Source organism: Monodelphis domestica, chromosome 1 (assembly GCF_027887165.1).
Source record: "Monodelphis domestica isolate mMonDom1 chromosome 1, mMonDom1.pri, whole genome shotgun sequence".
NCBI lineage: Eukaryota > Metazoa > Chordata > Mammalia > Didelphimorphia > Didelphidae > Monodelphis > Monodelphis domestica.
The window spans coordinates 257,433,141-257,450,939 of record NC_077227.1 but is presented as its reverse complement, the minus strand read 5'-3'; the positions used below and the strand labels follow the sequence as shown (position 1 = coordinate 257,450,939).

Genomic DNA, 17,799 nt, shown 5'->3' with positions numbered 1-17,799 from the left:
ATATATTAGGAAATATATTATCGGAATAGAAGCTGGATTGATCATGTAACAAGGATAGTTAGAGTGCTGCACAAGTATCCATGAAATGTAAAAAGGCCCGGAGAAAGGTCCCCAATCCACTGGATAGCTGTCTTTCAGGGATCTGTAGGAGAACACAAACAATAATAATGATAACAATAATTATTCATAATAGTTAAAATTTATAGGGCTTTAAAGTTTTTAAACTCTTTTGCAAATGTTCCAAACTCTCATTTTAACCTTGCCACAACCCTTAAAGGTAGGCACTATTATTCCCATTTTACTGATGAAGAAACTGAAGCATAGGTTAAATGATTTATCTAGGAACACATAGCTAGTATTTGAGATTAGATTTGAATTTATATCTTTATAATTTATGGTAGATGATAATAGAGGTGACAATAGAGGTGATAACAGAGATAATATCTATGTCAGCAAGATCATGTGTTAACGGAGATAATGAATATTACAGTATTACTTATAATCTTCTGTCTTCCTTTCCCATAAATCTTTGCAAATAAGTTTGCAAGGACATGGCTTTTCTTCCATGTCTCTCAACCTGGAAAAGAGAGAAGTTTTTACTGGATAAAGTAATTTCTGGACTCTTGGCCTCCTATTTCTGTTATCTGCTTTGCATTGAAAGTCGTGTGCTACAGTGAAAAAAGCATTAACTCTGAAGTCAGAGAATCTGGTTTCAAATTTTGCCTCCAATGCTTACCACTTATATAATGTTGGGCAAATTGCTTCACCTAGGTCTACGTTTTCCCATCTATAAAGTGTGTGTAGGTTGTAGTAGATCACCTCTAAGGTCTCTTTCAGCTCTAGATCACAAAATAAATCACAAAGCATTGCTGATTGAACAAACTGAAGATCAATGGGATATAGTGTCAGCTAGGTTTTCATTAATGAATAGAAGACATAATATTTTGCTTTTTAAAATTAAATTTTATACATCTCAAAATCTGTCACTTTTAAGCTTTCTTTACACTTATCGTAGAGTTAGAATGATATGGTAAAAAGAAGCCTTTGTTTGGTATCAGTGGACTTGGTTCTAATCCCAGTTCTAATCCTTTGTATGACTTTGGGCAAGTTAGCTTCCGTAGGTCTCTGTTTCCTTATAAATACACGGAGAGAGTGGGATTAAATGGCATTTGAAGCCATTGCCCCATAGCTCAGTAATGCAAGTTCCTATAAACTTTTCTAGGTAATGATAATCAGAGTCAATGTCTTTTAGCCATTCCTTTCCCCTCCATTTTTTTTCAATAGCTTGTTTAGGTAGGTCAGATTGAAGCTCTTATAATAATTGCACCATCATTTCCTCTTGTTTATCCTTCTACTTTGGTATTGATTTTTAACTTTACTTTAACTAAGCTATGGGCTGCATACAGATGGGTGATTTGGGTGGATTCTCCCATCTGAAACTATTTTCTTCCTTTCTGCTAGGATAATTTCAAGTTTTTTATATTATTCAATGTTTAATATAATTCAAAACCAGATTAATTTTCTTGGCTACTGTATTATACTGTTGACTTTTGCCTACCTTGTAGTCGACTATTAGTTTTTTAGATAAACTGCTATCTAGCCATGCATCCTTAATCCTGTACTTATAAAATTGTCTTGTTGTTATTGTTGTTTTTTAATCTAAAATATCAAACATATTTACTCTTACTACATTTCATTTTGTCTAGTTTGGTTCAGTGTTCTAACCTGTCAAGATATTTTTGAATCTTAATTCTGTCAGTGTTAGCTTTCCCTCACAGTTTTGTATCATCTGCAGATTTGATAAGCATGCTATTCCCTATTCAGGTTATTGTCCCAAAAATAAAACTGCTCAGGATCAAGCATTCCTTAGATACTCACTGGAGAAATCTTTCCAAGTTATCATTAACTTTATTTATTATTTACTATTAACAGCAAACTTTTAATTATTATTCTTTAGATTTTGCTATTTCACCAGTTGTGAACCTACCAATTTCAGTGTCATCTAGGTCCTGTCCCTCCATTTTGTCCATGAAAATAGCACAAGAGACCTTATCAAAATGTTTTCCTGAAATCTAAATAAATTACATTTATATAATTCCCCTCATCTACCAGTTAGAAACTCTTATCAGAAAAAAAAATGAATTAAAATTAGCCTGTCATAATCTGTCTTTGATGAAGTGTCATTTGGGCTCTTTGTAATGACTATTGACTAACTATTCCTTTAATAATACATTCTAGGCTAGAAATATGACCAAATCCTTTCTGGTTGACTTGCTGTGGTGATGATGATGCTACAGAGGAGACAGAGAAAGGAAGAGGGAGTAGAAGAGAAAAGTGAGGAAAGAGAGAGTGAGAATGAAGAAAATGAAGACCATGATGACTGCTGCTTTACCCAAGAAGCTATGGCTGTGTTTGAGAGATTCATGGGCATAGACTGTCCCTTCCTTGAGAGTCTTTATATTACAGAACCAAAGACAATCAATCAGCTTTTGTGTATCTCCTCACTTTACCATTTGGCTATTCCGGAATGAATATTCACACAAATATTTCTTCCTTTTAAGGAGTCATTTGCCACTTTACAGGAATGGCAACTTGAAGAAAAAAATAAAAGTGATGATGAAACTAGGTCATGAGTTGATGTTGTGTGAGCCAGATGACCAAAATCCCCTAAAGGGCTATACCAGTGTAGAGAAGCAACTCAATTTCTTTGATCAATTAATGAATCTCATTGGAAGTTTGTGTCATGGATATAATACTTTTTTTCAGCATGGAGGGGAATTCCCATGACTGTGTAAAGAAGAATGAGATGCTATTAAGGAAGTTCTTCTCCAGTTCATATCTTCAGGAGATCGTAGACCTTAAGTTTTTTGCCCCCAGACATAGAGCCTATCCTTGGGGCAATGGAAAATATTCACAAACCTGTCAGCCTGCCTCTAAAGTCAAGGGAGAGTATACTGGAAGTGCTCTCTAAAAAAAGTTGAATAAACTCACTGTAATGCTGGCAGAGCTCAAGGAAGAGTGTTCTAGTCACTTGGAGAAAATGGCCAGCAAAAACAGCAATCATTTAGGCTCTACTTCTATCTGACTTTCTCAGATTTCTGCTAGTTGGTTAATGCCTTTTTAAAACCTGTGAGGATGAGCTGTGGAAGCAATGCTACCATATAGCCCTTGGTGTCAACCCATGTGACTTATTATTCAACTGTGTACCAAACTCTTGACCAGGATCTCAAAGCTATCACTGATGCCATTAATGCTTCTAAGAAGATAGTGGAGACATCAGAGAGGCAACAACAGGAAAAATATTGTTGGAGAAGGAACAATTGCATGATGACTTTGGTCTCAAAAATGGAAGAACTGAAATAGAAACACCGGTATTTCAAAGGTACTCTACAAAAACAGAAGATAGGGGGCAGCTGGGTAGCTCAGTGGATTGAGTGTCAGGCCTAGAGACAAGAGGTCCTAGGTTCAAATCTGGCCTCAGACACTTCCCAGCTGTGTGACCCTGGGCAAGTCACTTGACCCCCATTGCCTAGCCCTTACCACTCTTCTGCTTTGGAGCCAATACACAGTATTGACTCCAAGACCAGAAGGTAAGGGTTATAAAAAAAAAAACAGAAGATAACCAAAGTTAAGAGACCATTGCAGAGTTCTTTAGGATTTGGCTATTACTTCTGGATTGGAAAGAGAGGATAAAGACTTTGGATATGAGGCAAGTTTTTCAAGCTGTCATCAAGGAATGAAAATCAGATGTAGTTAACTATAGGCTTTTCTCCAGAATAATGAATATTGGAAAAACTGGTGTTCCAATAGGCAGTTTTAGAAACCCTTTGCCTCTTAACCTTTCCTCGTTACTTCCCATATTCGTTGAATCATTCATTCTTCCATTCATCCAAACTGACAACCCAAGAGTCATAAAAGCGCATGCCTGACTTCCAGTCAGTTGCCAAATTGAGCCTATCTTCACAACATTTCTTGTCTCCATCCCCCTTTTCTCCACTTAAATCACAACTATGCTAGTCCAAGACCTCATTACTTAGACTCCACTATTACAGTCTCCTAATTGGTCTCTGCATCCAGCCTCTTCTGTCTACTCAGTCTTCCACTCATTTGCTAGATTGATATTCCTCAAGTCCAAATTTGACCATTGAACTCCTTACTTTCTAGCATTTAGATACTTTGCCAGTCTGCTTCCAGGCTATATTTCCCAACTGTTTATACCTTACTCCTTTTCATAAATGCTGGGCTTCATCTGTATTGACTTTTATTCAGATTTGTGTACATTGTATTGTTTCCTCTATCCCTGCCTCTGCCCTGGCTGTCTCCCATGCCTGAAATGTTCCCCATCCCAATTCCACCTGTGGAACCCCTAGCTTCCTGCAACACTCAGATTAAGTGTCACTTTTCTTCAAGAATCTTTTTTTTTTATTCCCCCAGTTTAGAACCCAAATAATTTTGTATTTATTTCCATTTATTTCCTTATGCATATATTGTATCTTCTCCCCACCCTAAGTAGAATATGAGGAGCTTTGGATAAAGGACTGTTTATGTCTTTGTATCTGTGTCTTTGTATCTGGAGCTTATTACATGTACATACTGGGGCTTAGTAAATGCTTCTTGTTTTATTTGTTTCACTGGTAGCTTTTGTATTACATGTGGTTGTATGGACATAATTTAACATTTACTTGTCTTATCTCTTTCTTATTTCATATCTTGTCTCCCTAGTTAGATTGTATATACTTTGTACCAAGGCAAAGAGTGTCTTTTCCTCATACATCCCATATGTGCTCACATACAACATAGAATACCTGCCCCAGAAAAGAATATATTCTATTTATATATATATATATATGTATATAAAGCTATTCACAGTAATCTAGTTTACTAACTGATTGTTCCAAAAGCTGTTTAGACTCCCCTAGATGATTCAGTATTATTTAGAGAAGTGTCTAGAATGACATAAATATCACCTGCCTGGAATTAACTTGATGTACTGGTGGAAACTAATAATGGAAAGCTGATCATGAGTATGTTTTTGAAAAAAAGACTGCCTTAAGGAATGGATAAAGAGTAATATTCCTACCTGTTTAACATTAAAGACCTGTAATTACCATTCCCCTCTCACCCTCTAGCCCGTTTCCCAGGCTCACAGAATTTGGAAAGCCTTGTTCAATTACTCTCCATTGTCTATGGAATAAAGCCCCCAGCATTCAAACTGGCATTTGTGGTCCAACTTATTTTTCTACCCTATCTCCTACCCCTGTCCCCCAACTTGTCCAATATACATCAGCCAGGTAGATCTCCTCTCCATCCCTTGAATATGTAGATTACACCTCCTCAACTAAATTATACAATTCTTAAAATCCACTTGTTACATGATAGGCACTCAAGTGATGAGTCAGTAAATGAAATTAGGATTCTGTATCAGTTGTGGATGGTCCAAAGAGACTGCTTTTGCCTGTCAAAGTAGCACTGAAAAGTGGTCTATTTACCTGATAACTTTTCATCTGATGGTTCCCCGTTGCTTCTCTCTACCAAATCTCACTCAACATAATTTGCTGGACTTGGAGTCAGAAAGACTTGAGTCTAAATTCTGCTTCTTATACACTTTTGTGGCCCTAAACCCTTCAAAACTCCTTGAGCTTCAACTCTTTATTTTTTTGAAAATGTTATTTAATTAGTTAATTTAGAATATTTTTTCTTGGTTACAAGAATCATGTTCTTCCTTCCCCTCTCCACATCCCCTCTAATAGCCAACACGGAATTCCACTGGGTTTTAGATATGTCCTTGATCAAAACCTATTTCCATATTATTGATGTTTGCACTAAGGTGATCATTTAGAGTCTGTATCCCTAATCATATCCCCATCAACCCCTGTGATCAAGCAGTTGTTTTTCTTCTGTTTCTATTCCCACAGTTTTTCCTCTGAATGTGGATAGTGTTCTTTCTCATAAGTCCCTCAGAATTGTTCTGGATCATTGCATTGCTGCTAATAGAGAAGTCCATTACATTCAATTGTACCACAGTGTATCAGTCTCTGTGTATAATGTTCTCCTGGTTCTGCTCCTCTCTGCATCAATTCCTGGAGGTCATTCTAGTTCACATGGAATTCCTCCAGTTCATTGTTTCTTGGAGCACAATAGTATTCTATCACCAACAAATACCACAATTTATTTAGCCATTCCCCAATCTATGGACACCCCTTCATTTTCCAATTTTTTGACATCACAAAGACTGCAACTATGAATATTCTTGTACAAGTCTTTTTCCTTATTATCTCTTTGGGGAATGAACCCAGCAGTACTATGGCTGGATCAAAGGGCAAACAGTCTTGCTGGAGCCTTTTTGCTAGTGTTCTATTTAAGATTTTTGCATCTATATTCATAAGGAGATTGGTCTATAGTTTTTTTCTCTGTTTTTGACCTGCCTGGCTTTGGAATCAGTACCATATTTGTGTCATAAAAGGAATTTGGTAGAACTCCTTCTTTGCTTATTCTGTCAAATAGTTTGTATAATATTGGGATTAGTTGTTCTTTGAATGTTTGATAGAATTCACTTGTGAATCCATCAGGCCCTTGGGGATTTTTTCTTAGGGAGTTCTTTGATGGCTTGTTCAATTTCTTTTTCTGATATGGGATTATTTATGAATTCTATTTCTTCTTCTGTTAATCTAGGCAATTTATATTTTTGTAAATATTCATCTATATCACCTAGATTACCATATTTGTTGCCATATAATTGTGCAAAATAGTTTTTAATGATTGCCTTAATTTCCTCTTCCTTAGAGGTGCTGTCTCCCTTTTCATCTTGGATACTGTCAATTTAGTTTTCTTCTTTCCTTTTTTCTATTAGATTGACCTGTACTTTGTCTATTTTTTTTCAAGTACCAGCTTCTAGCCTTATTTATTAATTCAATAATTATTTTCACTTTTGATTTTATTAATTTCTCCTTTAATTTCTAGGATCTCTAATTTAGTTTTCATGTGGGGATTTTCAATTTGTTCACTTTCAAGTTTTTTGATTTGCATGTCAATTTCATTTGCCTCTGCCCTCACTAATTTGTTAATATATGAACTCAAGGATATACATTTTCCCCTGAGTGCTGCTTTGGCTGCATCCCATAGATTTTGAAAGGATGTCTCATCATTGTCATTTTCTTCAATGAAATCATTAATTGTTTCTCTGATTTGTTCTTTAACCGATTTTGGAGAATCATATTTAATTTCCAATTAATTTTTGATTTGGCTCTCCATGTACCCTTACTAATTATTATTTTTATTGCATTATGATCTGAAAAGGTTGCATTTATTATTTCTGCTTTTTTCACACTTGTTTGCCATGTTTTTATGTCCTAATATATGGTCAGTCTTTGTGAATGTACCATGTGCTGCTGAAAAGAAGGTGTATTCCTTTTTGTCCCTATTTATTTTTCTCCATATCTCTATTAACTCTAATTTTTCTAATATTTCATTCACATTTCTTACATCTTTCTTACTTATTTTTTAGTTTTATTTTTCTAGATTTGATAGAAGAAAGTTCAGGTCTCCCACTTGTATAGTTTTTCTATTTTATCCTTGAGCTCTACTAGTTTCTCCTTTAGAAAATTGGATGCTCTACCATTCGGTGTATATCAATGTTGATTACTGATATTTCCTCATTGTATATACGCTGCCTTTTATCAAGATGTAATTACCTTCTCTATCTCTTTTAATCAGATCTATTTTTACTTTGGCTTTGTCATATATCATGATTGCAACTCTTACTGTCTTTTTCTCAGTTGAGGCCCAATAGATTTTGCTCCAACCTTTAATGCTTACCCTGTGAGTGTCCACTGGCCTTGTGTGTTTCTTATAGACAACATATGGTAGGATTTTCGGTTTCTAATCCACTTTGCTATTTGCTTGTGTTTTATGGGTGAGTTCATCCCATTCACGTTCAGTTATGATTGCCACTTGTGTATTCCCCAACATTATGGTATCCTCCCCTAGTTTTTCCCTTTCTTCACTATATTCTTTTTAAATCAGTGGTTTACTTTTAATCAGTCCCCCTAATCCCCACCCTTATTATACATTCCTTTCCCCCTCTCCCTTAATGTTCCCTTCTTTTTTTTTTAAGGGTCTGTTAAGTTCACTCCCCCTTTATTTCCCTCTTTGTCCACCCTGCCCCACCCCCTCCTTGGTTTTTCCCTTCTCATTTTCCCTGTAGGGTAAGATAGAATTCAATACCCCAATGGATCTAGATGCTCTTCCCTCTCAAAATTGATTTCACTGAGAGTAAGGTTTAAGTATTACCTGTTCGCACTCTCTTCTTCTTCCTCTTATAATAGTATTCTTCCTCTCCCCTTCCCATGTGCCTCTTTGTGTGATATAGATTATCCTATTCATCTTGTTCCTTCAAGTTTCTCTTGGTGCCATCTTTTATTCCCCCTCCCTTTTTCCTTTTTGCATATCATCTTAGACCACTTATTACCCCAATCTCTACCTATGAATGATTCTTTTAATTACTTTAATAGTGAATATAATTTTTGAGAGTTACAAATAACATTTTCTATATGTTAATATAAAGAATTTGATCTTATGAAGCCCTTAAAGAAGAAAATTTAAATAAAAAACTTTTTTCCCCTTTCCCCTCTCTTTCTTATTTACCTTTTCATGTTTCTCTTGACTTTTGTGTTTGGATATCAAACTTTCCATTCAGTTCTGGTCTTTTCTTTACAAATACTTGGAAATCTTCTATTTTGTTGAATACCCATACTTTCCCCTGGAAGTATATAGTCAGTTTTGATCCTTGGTTGAAGACCCAATTCTCTTGCTTTTTTGAATATCATATTCCAAGCCTTGAGGTCCTTTAGTGTGGAAGCTGCCAGATCTTGTGTGATCCTGATTGGTGTCCTTGATATCTGAATTGTTTCTTTTTGGCTTCTTTTAAAATTTTCTCCTTAGCTTGGAGGCTCTTGAATTTGTCAGTTACATTCTTGGGGGTTGTCTTTTGAGGATTTAGTGTAGAGGGTGTTCTGTGAAGTCTTTCAATGTCTATTTTGCCCTCTTGTTCAAGAACATCAGGGAAGTTTTCTTGGATAATTTCTTGTAGTATGATGTCAATATTTCTGTTTATTTCTGGGTTTTCAGGTAGACCAACAATTCTCAAATTGTCTCTTTGAGACCAGTTTTCATGGTTTATCAACTTGTTAGTGAGATATTTTATGTTTTCTTCTATTTTGACTTTGCTTTATTAATTCTTGCTGTTTGGCAAAGTCATTGGCTTCCAGTTGCCTAATTCTGGTCTTTAATGCCTGGTTTTCTGCTATAATCTTTTGATTTTCCTTTTCAGTTTGGTCTATTTTGCTTTTCATGGCTTCTAGCTGTTTAATTTTGGTCTCCAATTGGAAGTTCTTGTCCTTTAAATTGTTATTTTCTTTTTGAATTCTTTCCCACTTTTCTTGCCAAAAAATTTCCATCTTTTTTATAAGTTCCAATTTAAATTTTTCACGAGCTTGCTGCCAATTTCCATTTTTTTGAAAGGTTTGAATTCATTTATTTGTATGTCCTCTTCTGCTATTTCCTCTGTAGTCTGGATTTTTCCTTCATAAAAATTATCCAATGTCAATGCCTTCTTCTTGTTCTTCTTGGTGTTGGGAAGCTGTTTGTTCTGGGCATTGTTGGCCATCATTATGCTGGTTTTTCCTTCCCTTTCTAGTCAGAAGTAGAGCTAAGGAGCGTGTTTTTTGCCTGAGGCCACCTCTTAAGTCTCCACAGCTTCTACTATTTGTTGCCCTTCTCTGAGCTATCTCCCCATGTGCCCGAGGTCTGTGCTCTTCAGCCTACTGGGGTCTCAAGTCTAGCTGCTCTCAGGGGGTAGATCTTTGGTGGTGTTAGCTTCCAAGGACATAGAGGTGTCTCTCACTTGCTCACTGATTCTAGTGCCCTGGCTCTTACTCTAGTACACTGACTCCTTATGTGTGGGGTGAGAGAGGGTGGATCACCTCCTGTTTTGGTGGAAACTATTTCACTCCCTTATTGTGTGGAAATGCCCAAATCCCATGTACCTTCAATGCTACACTCTACTATGGAGTCCCTTCGTTCATAGGAATTTTTTTTTTGGCCTTTTGAGGTACTATATTTCTACAAGTGAAACTCTTCTGTTTTTATTTGATACAGTTCATCTGCTCTTCCTTCCTGCCTCCCTTATTCCCATCTTCCCTTTGTTATTTCATTGTATTGTATTACATTACCCCCCAAATAGACAAAGATAAGAAAAGATAGGAATAGTTGATACTCATTATTTGTGGAGGTATAATTTGATCCAACTATCCTTGAAGGCAATTAGGAATTATTTGAAGAAAGTGATTAAAATATTTATAACTTTTGACCCAGAGATTCCCATTGATAGTTACATACCCCAGCTAGGTAAAATATTTTTTTAAGTTTTATATATTCCAAAAGATTTATAATAGTACTTTTTGTAATATCAAAAAATTATATAGAAATAAGGTAGATGCCTATTAGTTGTGGGTAAACAAATTGTGGTAGTTGAATATGATAGGATATCATATTTTTATGTAAAAAATGATGACTAAAAAATACATGAGAAGACCTATGTGGAAGTAAACAGGTATTTATGAAATGCCTGCTATGTACCAGCTTACTTACCTGACCTTACTTACCTGACATTTGTAAAGATGTAAATTTAGGCTTGACGTGAGGGAAAGCATTCTAACAATTAGAGCAATCAAATGTGTAATAGCCTTTTCCAGGAGGTGAGGCTGGACTACTACTTGATCAGAATGCTGTAGATGGGATTCTTAGCTAGGAATGATTTGGGTTTAAATAATTCTTGAGTCCTTTTCTAACTTGGAATGTCTATGATTCTTTGATTTCTTAGGTCCTTTTCAATTCTAAGTAAGATTTTTAAATTCAATTTATTTCAAAGGTGAATTTTAAAAAAGATGAGCACAATATCATCAGATCACCAGAATGACCTGAAAATCCTTACTTATTCTTAAAAATTACTATTAGTCTAATCATTATTGATCCTTAATTTATTTACATTGTTAATTTCTTTAAAACTAATTATATATTAACTCAAGCCACTCCAAGTAATGAAAACTAGAGAAAAATATTAATGGATCAAAGGTTCTATGTATGTTACCACTGAATGATGTCATAAGCTGATTTTTAAATTATTGACCTGTTTAATATTCTATATTTGAGCATATATTCTGTATATCTTTATCCCAAAGCAAAATTTGTGAAATGTAGTTTCCAGTGCTTGAAAAAGGATACAATGACTCTTTCCCATTTCATATTTAGGATCCAGAAATTTTGGAGAACATTTTAACTTCTTGAACAAGAATTTTACTGTTAATATATAGAAAACCAATCTTATTTCAAAATTAACTATTAATTTTGTTCAATTCTAGCTAAAGGAAACTTTAAAAAATTCAGAGAGGAAACATCAAGAGAATCTTCGAAGGTTGGAAGGCAGATTTTTTGAAGAAAAGGTATTGTTTGGATATTAGGATTTGCTTAAATTAAATTATAACTGATTCTTTTTTTTTAACCCTTACCTTCCATTTTAGAATCAATACTGGGTCTTGGTTCCAAGGCAGAAGAGTGGTAAGGGCTAGGCAATGGGGGTTAAATAATTTGCCAAGTCACACAGCTAGGAAGTGTCTTGAGGTCACATTTTAACCCAAAACTTCCCATCTCTAGCCCTGGCTCTCAATCCACTGATCTACTTAGCTTCCCTCCTCTCCCCCCCCCCCCCCCAACAGATTCTTGATCCCTTTTGTTTTCAATATATTTACAAAAATGTTATACCCTACTGGCTATAGCTTAGTAACATTTTTCTAAAAGGATACTTAATTTAGGAATTAAGTATATCGGGTTGGTGTGTCCTGTAGGGAGGTACTCCTCTCTATTCCTTTTCCTACATTTTTCTCTTCAAAAAAGAGTTGATAGGTTTCCTGAATGAGGTCTTCTTGCCTTTTCTTTCTCACCAGTTATTAATATATTCAATAGGTAAGAGTATTCTTAATGTGATTAGGACCAGTTTTCTTTCTCCTATCCTACAGTCTAGCTGTTAATTTTATTGAACTCTGAAATCTCCCCCCCCCCAATTTAAAACCTTAATGTATTGTTAACATTTTTATCTACATCTTAGTATGTAACCAACTTTTTCTTTCCTTTAGTGCCGACTAGAGAAAGAGGCTGAGAAGAAGGTTGTCATGCTGGCAGAGAGAGCCCACCAGGAAGCTGTTGTGTAAGAGATGGTTTTTGTCCAGCTGATTTTCCTCCTTCTTTTCCAGTTGCTTCTTAAGTTTTAGGTCGGTCATCTTATTCTTTATTTTTTACTTTTTGCATGCATTTTTTTATCCATTAATTTCTCTTGGTATCTCATCATTTTTTGCCTATTTAATATTTTAGAGAGACAAAATAAACTTTTTCTCTATATTCTTATTATTATTGCCCTTTCCTTGTCCTTATTAATGTCAGAAATGAGGCGATCGTTGACCTTGTTTGGCAGCCTCTTTGTATGCTTAGGTCTTTTCTTAAGTTTATTCTTAAAGATAATTAAAAGATTCATGATTTCATCATTGTGGGTCAGATTTCATCAGTGTGGGTATTTCCACTACCACTTGAGATTGAAACTCTCCCTGTTTTAGTATCATAGATCTAGAGCAGGACTTGATCTTAGAGGTCATCTAGTCCAACCTAGTTATTTTATAATAGTGAAGGAAATTGAGGCTCAGAATGACTTAGCTAAGATCACACCACTAGAAAGTTGCAGTCAGAGTTAGAACTAAGGCCCTATCTAGCTTTCTCTGTTCCTGTGAACCAACCTTCCCCAAAACCTCATCATTTTAAAGTCTGTCTTCCAGTAATGAAGATTCCTCAGTCTTGTTAGATTGATACTCTAGGGAGAAGTGCCAGGCTTCTACTCATCCTTTCTAGCTTAATAGGGAAAGTTTTAATTAACAATCATTTATTAAGTGCTTCCTTTGAGCAGGGTGCTGTGATAAATGTTGGTTGTATAAATATAAGAGGCAACTAGATAGGAGAAGGGTCCTGAGTTCAAATGTGTCCTCAGATACTTCATAGATGTGTGATCCTGGGTTAGTCACTCAACCCCAATTGCCTAGTCCTATTCTAATACAGAAGGTAAAGGTTAAAAAAAAATACAAGTCAGCATAGTCATTCCACTCCACAACGAGGTATTAGTGCAGGACTTCTGTGGAAATTTTCTTAATTTCCCTAACTGATGATGTCAGAATTGTCATGAATTGGATCTCATACCTATCCATCTATTGCAGTCAGTTGAACAATGCTGGGAGAGCTGTTTTTAAAGAAAATGTTCAGCTTCAGAAGGCTCTTGCATTCCATGTGAAGGAAGCCCAGGAACTACAGTCAAATTCACAAAAGCTTCAAGAAAATCAAACTTTGCTCCTACAACAGAAGGTTCTTCTATTTCTATCTCAACCTCACCTTTTATTAATAATGGCCATATGACCTTGGGCAAGTCACTTAACTCCATTTTCTTAGCCCTTGCCCTTCTGTCTTCGAATAATTCTAAGACAGAAAGTAAGGGTTAAAAAATTAAAAAACAATTGAGTTGCATATGATGTTATGCAAGGATTCCATAGCATTACCTTTATTAGAATAATAAGTTCTTTCCCTTTTTCCCTGATTACCTTAGGAAATAAGCCTTTAAGTGGTATTTCTGGGTCAAAAGGTATCCATCTTCATGCCAATCAGATTTTTGTGATTTTTGTTATGCTGTGCCAAAGCAAGTTGGCAATACCAAATTCCAAGTCTCTAGAAGAAGGTGGTAAGCTAGGTGGTAAATCTGGGTTACAAGGCTAGGAAGTTTGAAAAGGATTTCATGTAACAGAGAGTGCAGGAATGCCTAACCCTAATTGTGCTAGCCAGTTTCAACAACTCTTTCTTTTAAAAATAATTATTTTGTTTATTTGTTAAATTAAAATTCTCAGATATCTCCTACCTTCCTTCTCCTCCCTCCACCAGAGAAGGCATCATTTTAGAAATCTATTTATCAGTTCTTTCTATGAAGGTATATACACACATCATCCTTCAAGCAATATTGTATATAATTTATTATACTTAGTATTTATTATATATTGTATAAGCTTATTTATAGTATTCTTTTGGTTCTGCTTATTTCACTCTTTATAATTTCATATAGATCTTTCCAAATTTGTTGTTCATTTCTTATGGCACTGTAGTATTCCATCACCTTTACATGCCACCACTAGCTTAGGTACTCCCCAGTTGATGGACCTCCCCTCAATTTCTAGTTCTTTATCACCTCAAAGCAAATTGCTAGAAATATTTTAGAATAATAGATTATTTTCCTTTTTCCCTGATCACCTTAGGAAGTAAGCCTGAAAGTGGTACTTCTGGGTCAAAAGGCATACACAATTTTATGCCTCTTTGGACATAATTCCAAATTGCTCCCCAAAATGGTTAGATCAGTTCACAGTTCCACTGAGAGTATGTTAGCGTCCCCATGTTTCTAACTCCCCCAAACATTTGTCATTTTGCTCTTTTAGCATTTTAGCGAATCTGATAGGTATAAGATGATATATGAGTTAGTTTGCTTTGTATTTCTCGAGCCAGTTAAAGCATTTTTTCATATAGTTATATATAGCTTTGCTTTCTTCATCCCAAAACTATCTGTTTATGTCTTTACATCAGGGAACATGTTATTAATTAGATTTATAGATAAGAGAATTTATGAATAAACAAGAAATAGAAAGCATTGTGAAGTGTAAAATTGATGATTTTGAATATGTTAAATTTAAAAAGGTTTTGCACAAAACTAATGTAGCCAAGATTAGGAGGAAAGCAGAAAATTGAGAAAAAACATTATAGATAATTTCTTGGATAGAAGTCTCATCTCTAAATCGAATAGAGAAGAACTTTGTCAAATTTTTGAGAATATGAGCCATTCCCTAATTGAGAAACACTGAGCAACTCTTCTGGCTTTCTTTTCTTGTCCTATAATCCTATAAACCTGAGATTAGGGCAGCATTATTCATAGTGGCTTCAAATATTGGGGAGGGTTATATTGCTAAGATAGTAATATAAGGTCATACCTATCTCTTGACTCTTGAAAATGTAAAAAGTTAAACCTGAGCCTAGAAGGTCAGTATGTATGTCTACTTTCATCATACTTTGCATATGCTGTCACAGGATCATAGATTTAGAATGGAAGGAGATCCAAAAGATCTAATCCTCTCTAGTTCAGCCCTTTCATTTTACTGATTAGGAACTTCAGGTGGTTAAGGGATTTGCCCAGGATCACATATCTAATAATTGAAAGAGCAGGAATGTGAACTCAGGATCCCTACAACCAAATTTAGCCCTCTTTTCCCCTGTAGTACATGACATTCAAATTTCTTTACATTTAAGATTGATTTATAAGTCAATATGCCAAATCCCTCTCCTATTTTTATTATCTTTGTGTCCTATTTATTAGTGTAGAATTGCTCTTAAGTACAGGCATTTCCATCAGGGAAAGCTGTGTGACTACAAGTTGCCAGCATAGGGAAGGACCTACAAAAGGGTCTTCTAGCTTTCTGAAGGCTTGTGAACATTCTGCCTTCCTGGATATGGACCACCATCAAGAATTCATCCAACCTCACACACACAGTTCATGGTCATTCTTATCGAGCTTAAAGAAGTTTTAGCAATTAGTAAAGTGAGTATAGGTTTTTGAACTTTCATAAACATGATGAAAGAATTACTCTGGACATGGCTTACAGAATGGATTAGAGAGAGTAGAGATTGAATACAAGTAAAATAGTTAATGATAGGCAGTATTAGAAATGGAAAGAGAGGGATAGACCCAAGAGAAATGTGAGTTTTCATATATGAACTTTGTCTTTGTTGTTCTTTGCCTTTTAAACATGATCAGAATTCATTAAAGAATTAACTGTTATGATATAATAATAATTTCTTTCATGCTGGAACTTTAATACATCAATGAAAGATAAAGCTCTGTTACTGGTATTGTTTTCTTCACAAATTACATATTTGATTTTTATACTCTGTACGAAAAAGTATTAGTTTTCTGATTGGGATAATTTATTATACATTAGCTGAGTGGTAAAGCGAAAATTCACAGTAGAAATGGTGATCAATAATGTTAGACTTACAGGAAAGGTGTGGTTGCAGAAATACTCTCAAACAGGAAAGTATTTACACTTATGGTCATAGTTGCATAGGGAAGAGGAAAGAATACTAGATTAGGAAGGGGAGGGAAAACCTGTTTTCAGACATTGAATGAGTTGCTTTATCTTCCTAGGTATTTTTTTCCTCATTTGTGCAATAAGACAGTTAGCCTATAAAACTTTGAATGCCTTTTCTATTACTAATGTTTGCAGATGGAATGTAAGGAAATTACACCTGCTTCTAGTAATTTCTTTTCAACATTTACCTTTTACATAGTGGACACTTATTTATATTTATACAAAATTTATTACAGCTTGATAGACATGGTAAGAATTGAGGGGAAGAAGGAAACAGGGAAGGTTTCAGAACTATATGTGTGTAGGCTACCCAGGAATATTTGTCAATTTGCCTTCTAGTCAGATTTTAACTTCAAAGCTCCAGCCTCCTAAAGTGATGGCAACTAATGAAAGTATATTAGTTTTGGATTAATGAAAGAAAACTTTTAAATCTGAACTGTTTTTCATTCTGTTTTTAGGAAACAAACGAGCTTTTGATTAAGGAAAAGATTATCCAAATTACTCAGCATAGATCCCAGATTCAGTGTCTTCAGAAGAAAGTAGAAAAACTGGAGAAAATTTTGGGTTACATGACTTCAGAGTTTGAGACTGAAATTAAAAAAATCCAGCGTCAAGCACTTATTGAGACCCAGGCAGGCAAAGTAGAAATTAACAAACTGGAACAAATCCTTGAGATGAAGGACAGGGAGATGAATCGTGTGAAGAAGCTAGCCAAGAATATCCTGGATGAGCGCACAGAAGTGGAGAGATTCTTCCTCGATGCTCTGTGCCAGGTGAAGCGACAAATCTGTCTTAGCAGGAGGGAGTACAAGCAGATGGCACAAGCAGCATTTAATATGAAAATGAGAGATGCTTTCGCGGGAAAATCCGGGTATCCCAGAATCCGGACATTTGATGGCAAAGTCCACAGCACCAATAGTGTAAACCAGGATCTTAGGGAGGCAGAGAAATGGTATGAGTAATGCTTTAATATAATTTTCTATGTGCTGGTCTGTATTTGTGTAGTATAGTTTTAAAAAATTAGAATTTTTAAAAGTCCTCTTTAATTACATCTAAATTAACATGTTAGAGGGTAGTTGAGTTAGTTCAGTGGATTGAGAGCCAGGCTCAGAGATGAAAGGTCTTGGGTTCAAATCTGGCCTCAAATACTTCCTAGTTGTGTGATCCTGGGCAAGTCACTTAACCCCACATTGCCTAGCCCTTACCTCTCTTCACACACAGTACACAGGTAAGGGTTTAAAAAAATACACATCAGAGTCAGAAGTAAGTTATGTAGAATGATTAGTTTTATTTTTGGTTTGACCTATGGGCCAATTTATTAGAATGCATTAGCTTGGAGTATAATCTTTAAAAGACATGATGCTAATTGTAAGAGAAATCTTCAGAGGCTCTCAAGAATCATGAACCAAACTTTCTAGTTAGGTCCTAGTATGTGCTAAGCTATTTAACAAATGCCCTTTCAAATTTTACATTTGCTTCAGCTGAGAAATAACAGTATTACATCACTATTATCTTATCCCTCTCTCTCCCC

At 35.3% G+C, this 17,799-nt stretch overlaps 1 protein-coding gene across 3 annotated transcripts in view; it reads left to right on the top strand.

Moving 5' to 3' along the window:
• Positions 1 to 17,799, top strand: part of BBOF1 (basal body orientation factor 1) — a 106,234-nt gene that overhangs the window by 53,629 nt on the left and 34,806 nt on the right. For all 3 annotated transcript variants that reach the window (XM_056820874.1, XM_056820875.1, XM_016433053.2), the window contains exons 5-8: positions 11,418 to 11,498; positions 12,189 to 12,259; positions 13,311 to 13,455; positions 16,727 to 17,220. In XM_056820874.1, coding sequence (XP_056676852.1) covers positions 11,418 to 11,498; positions 12,189 to 12,259; positions 13,311 to 13,455; positions 16,727 to 17,220 — 791 coding nt within the window. The remainder of the gene's footprint in view (positions 1 to 11,417; positions 11,499 to 12,188; positions 12,260 to 13,310; positions 13,456 to 16,726; positions 17,221 to 17,799) is intronic.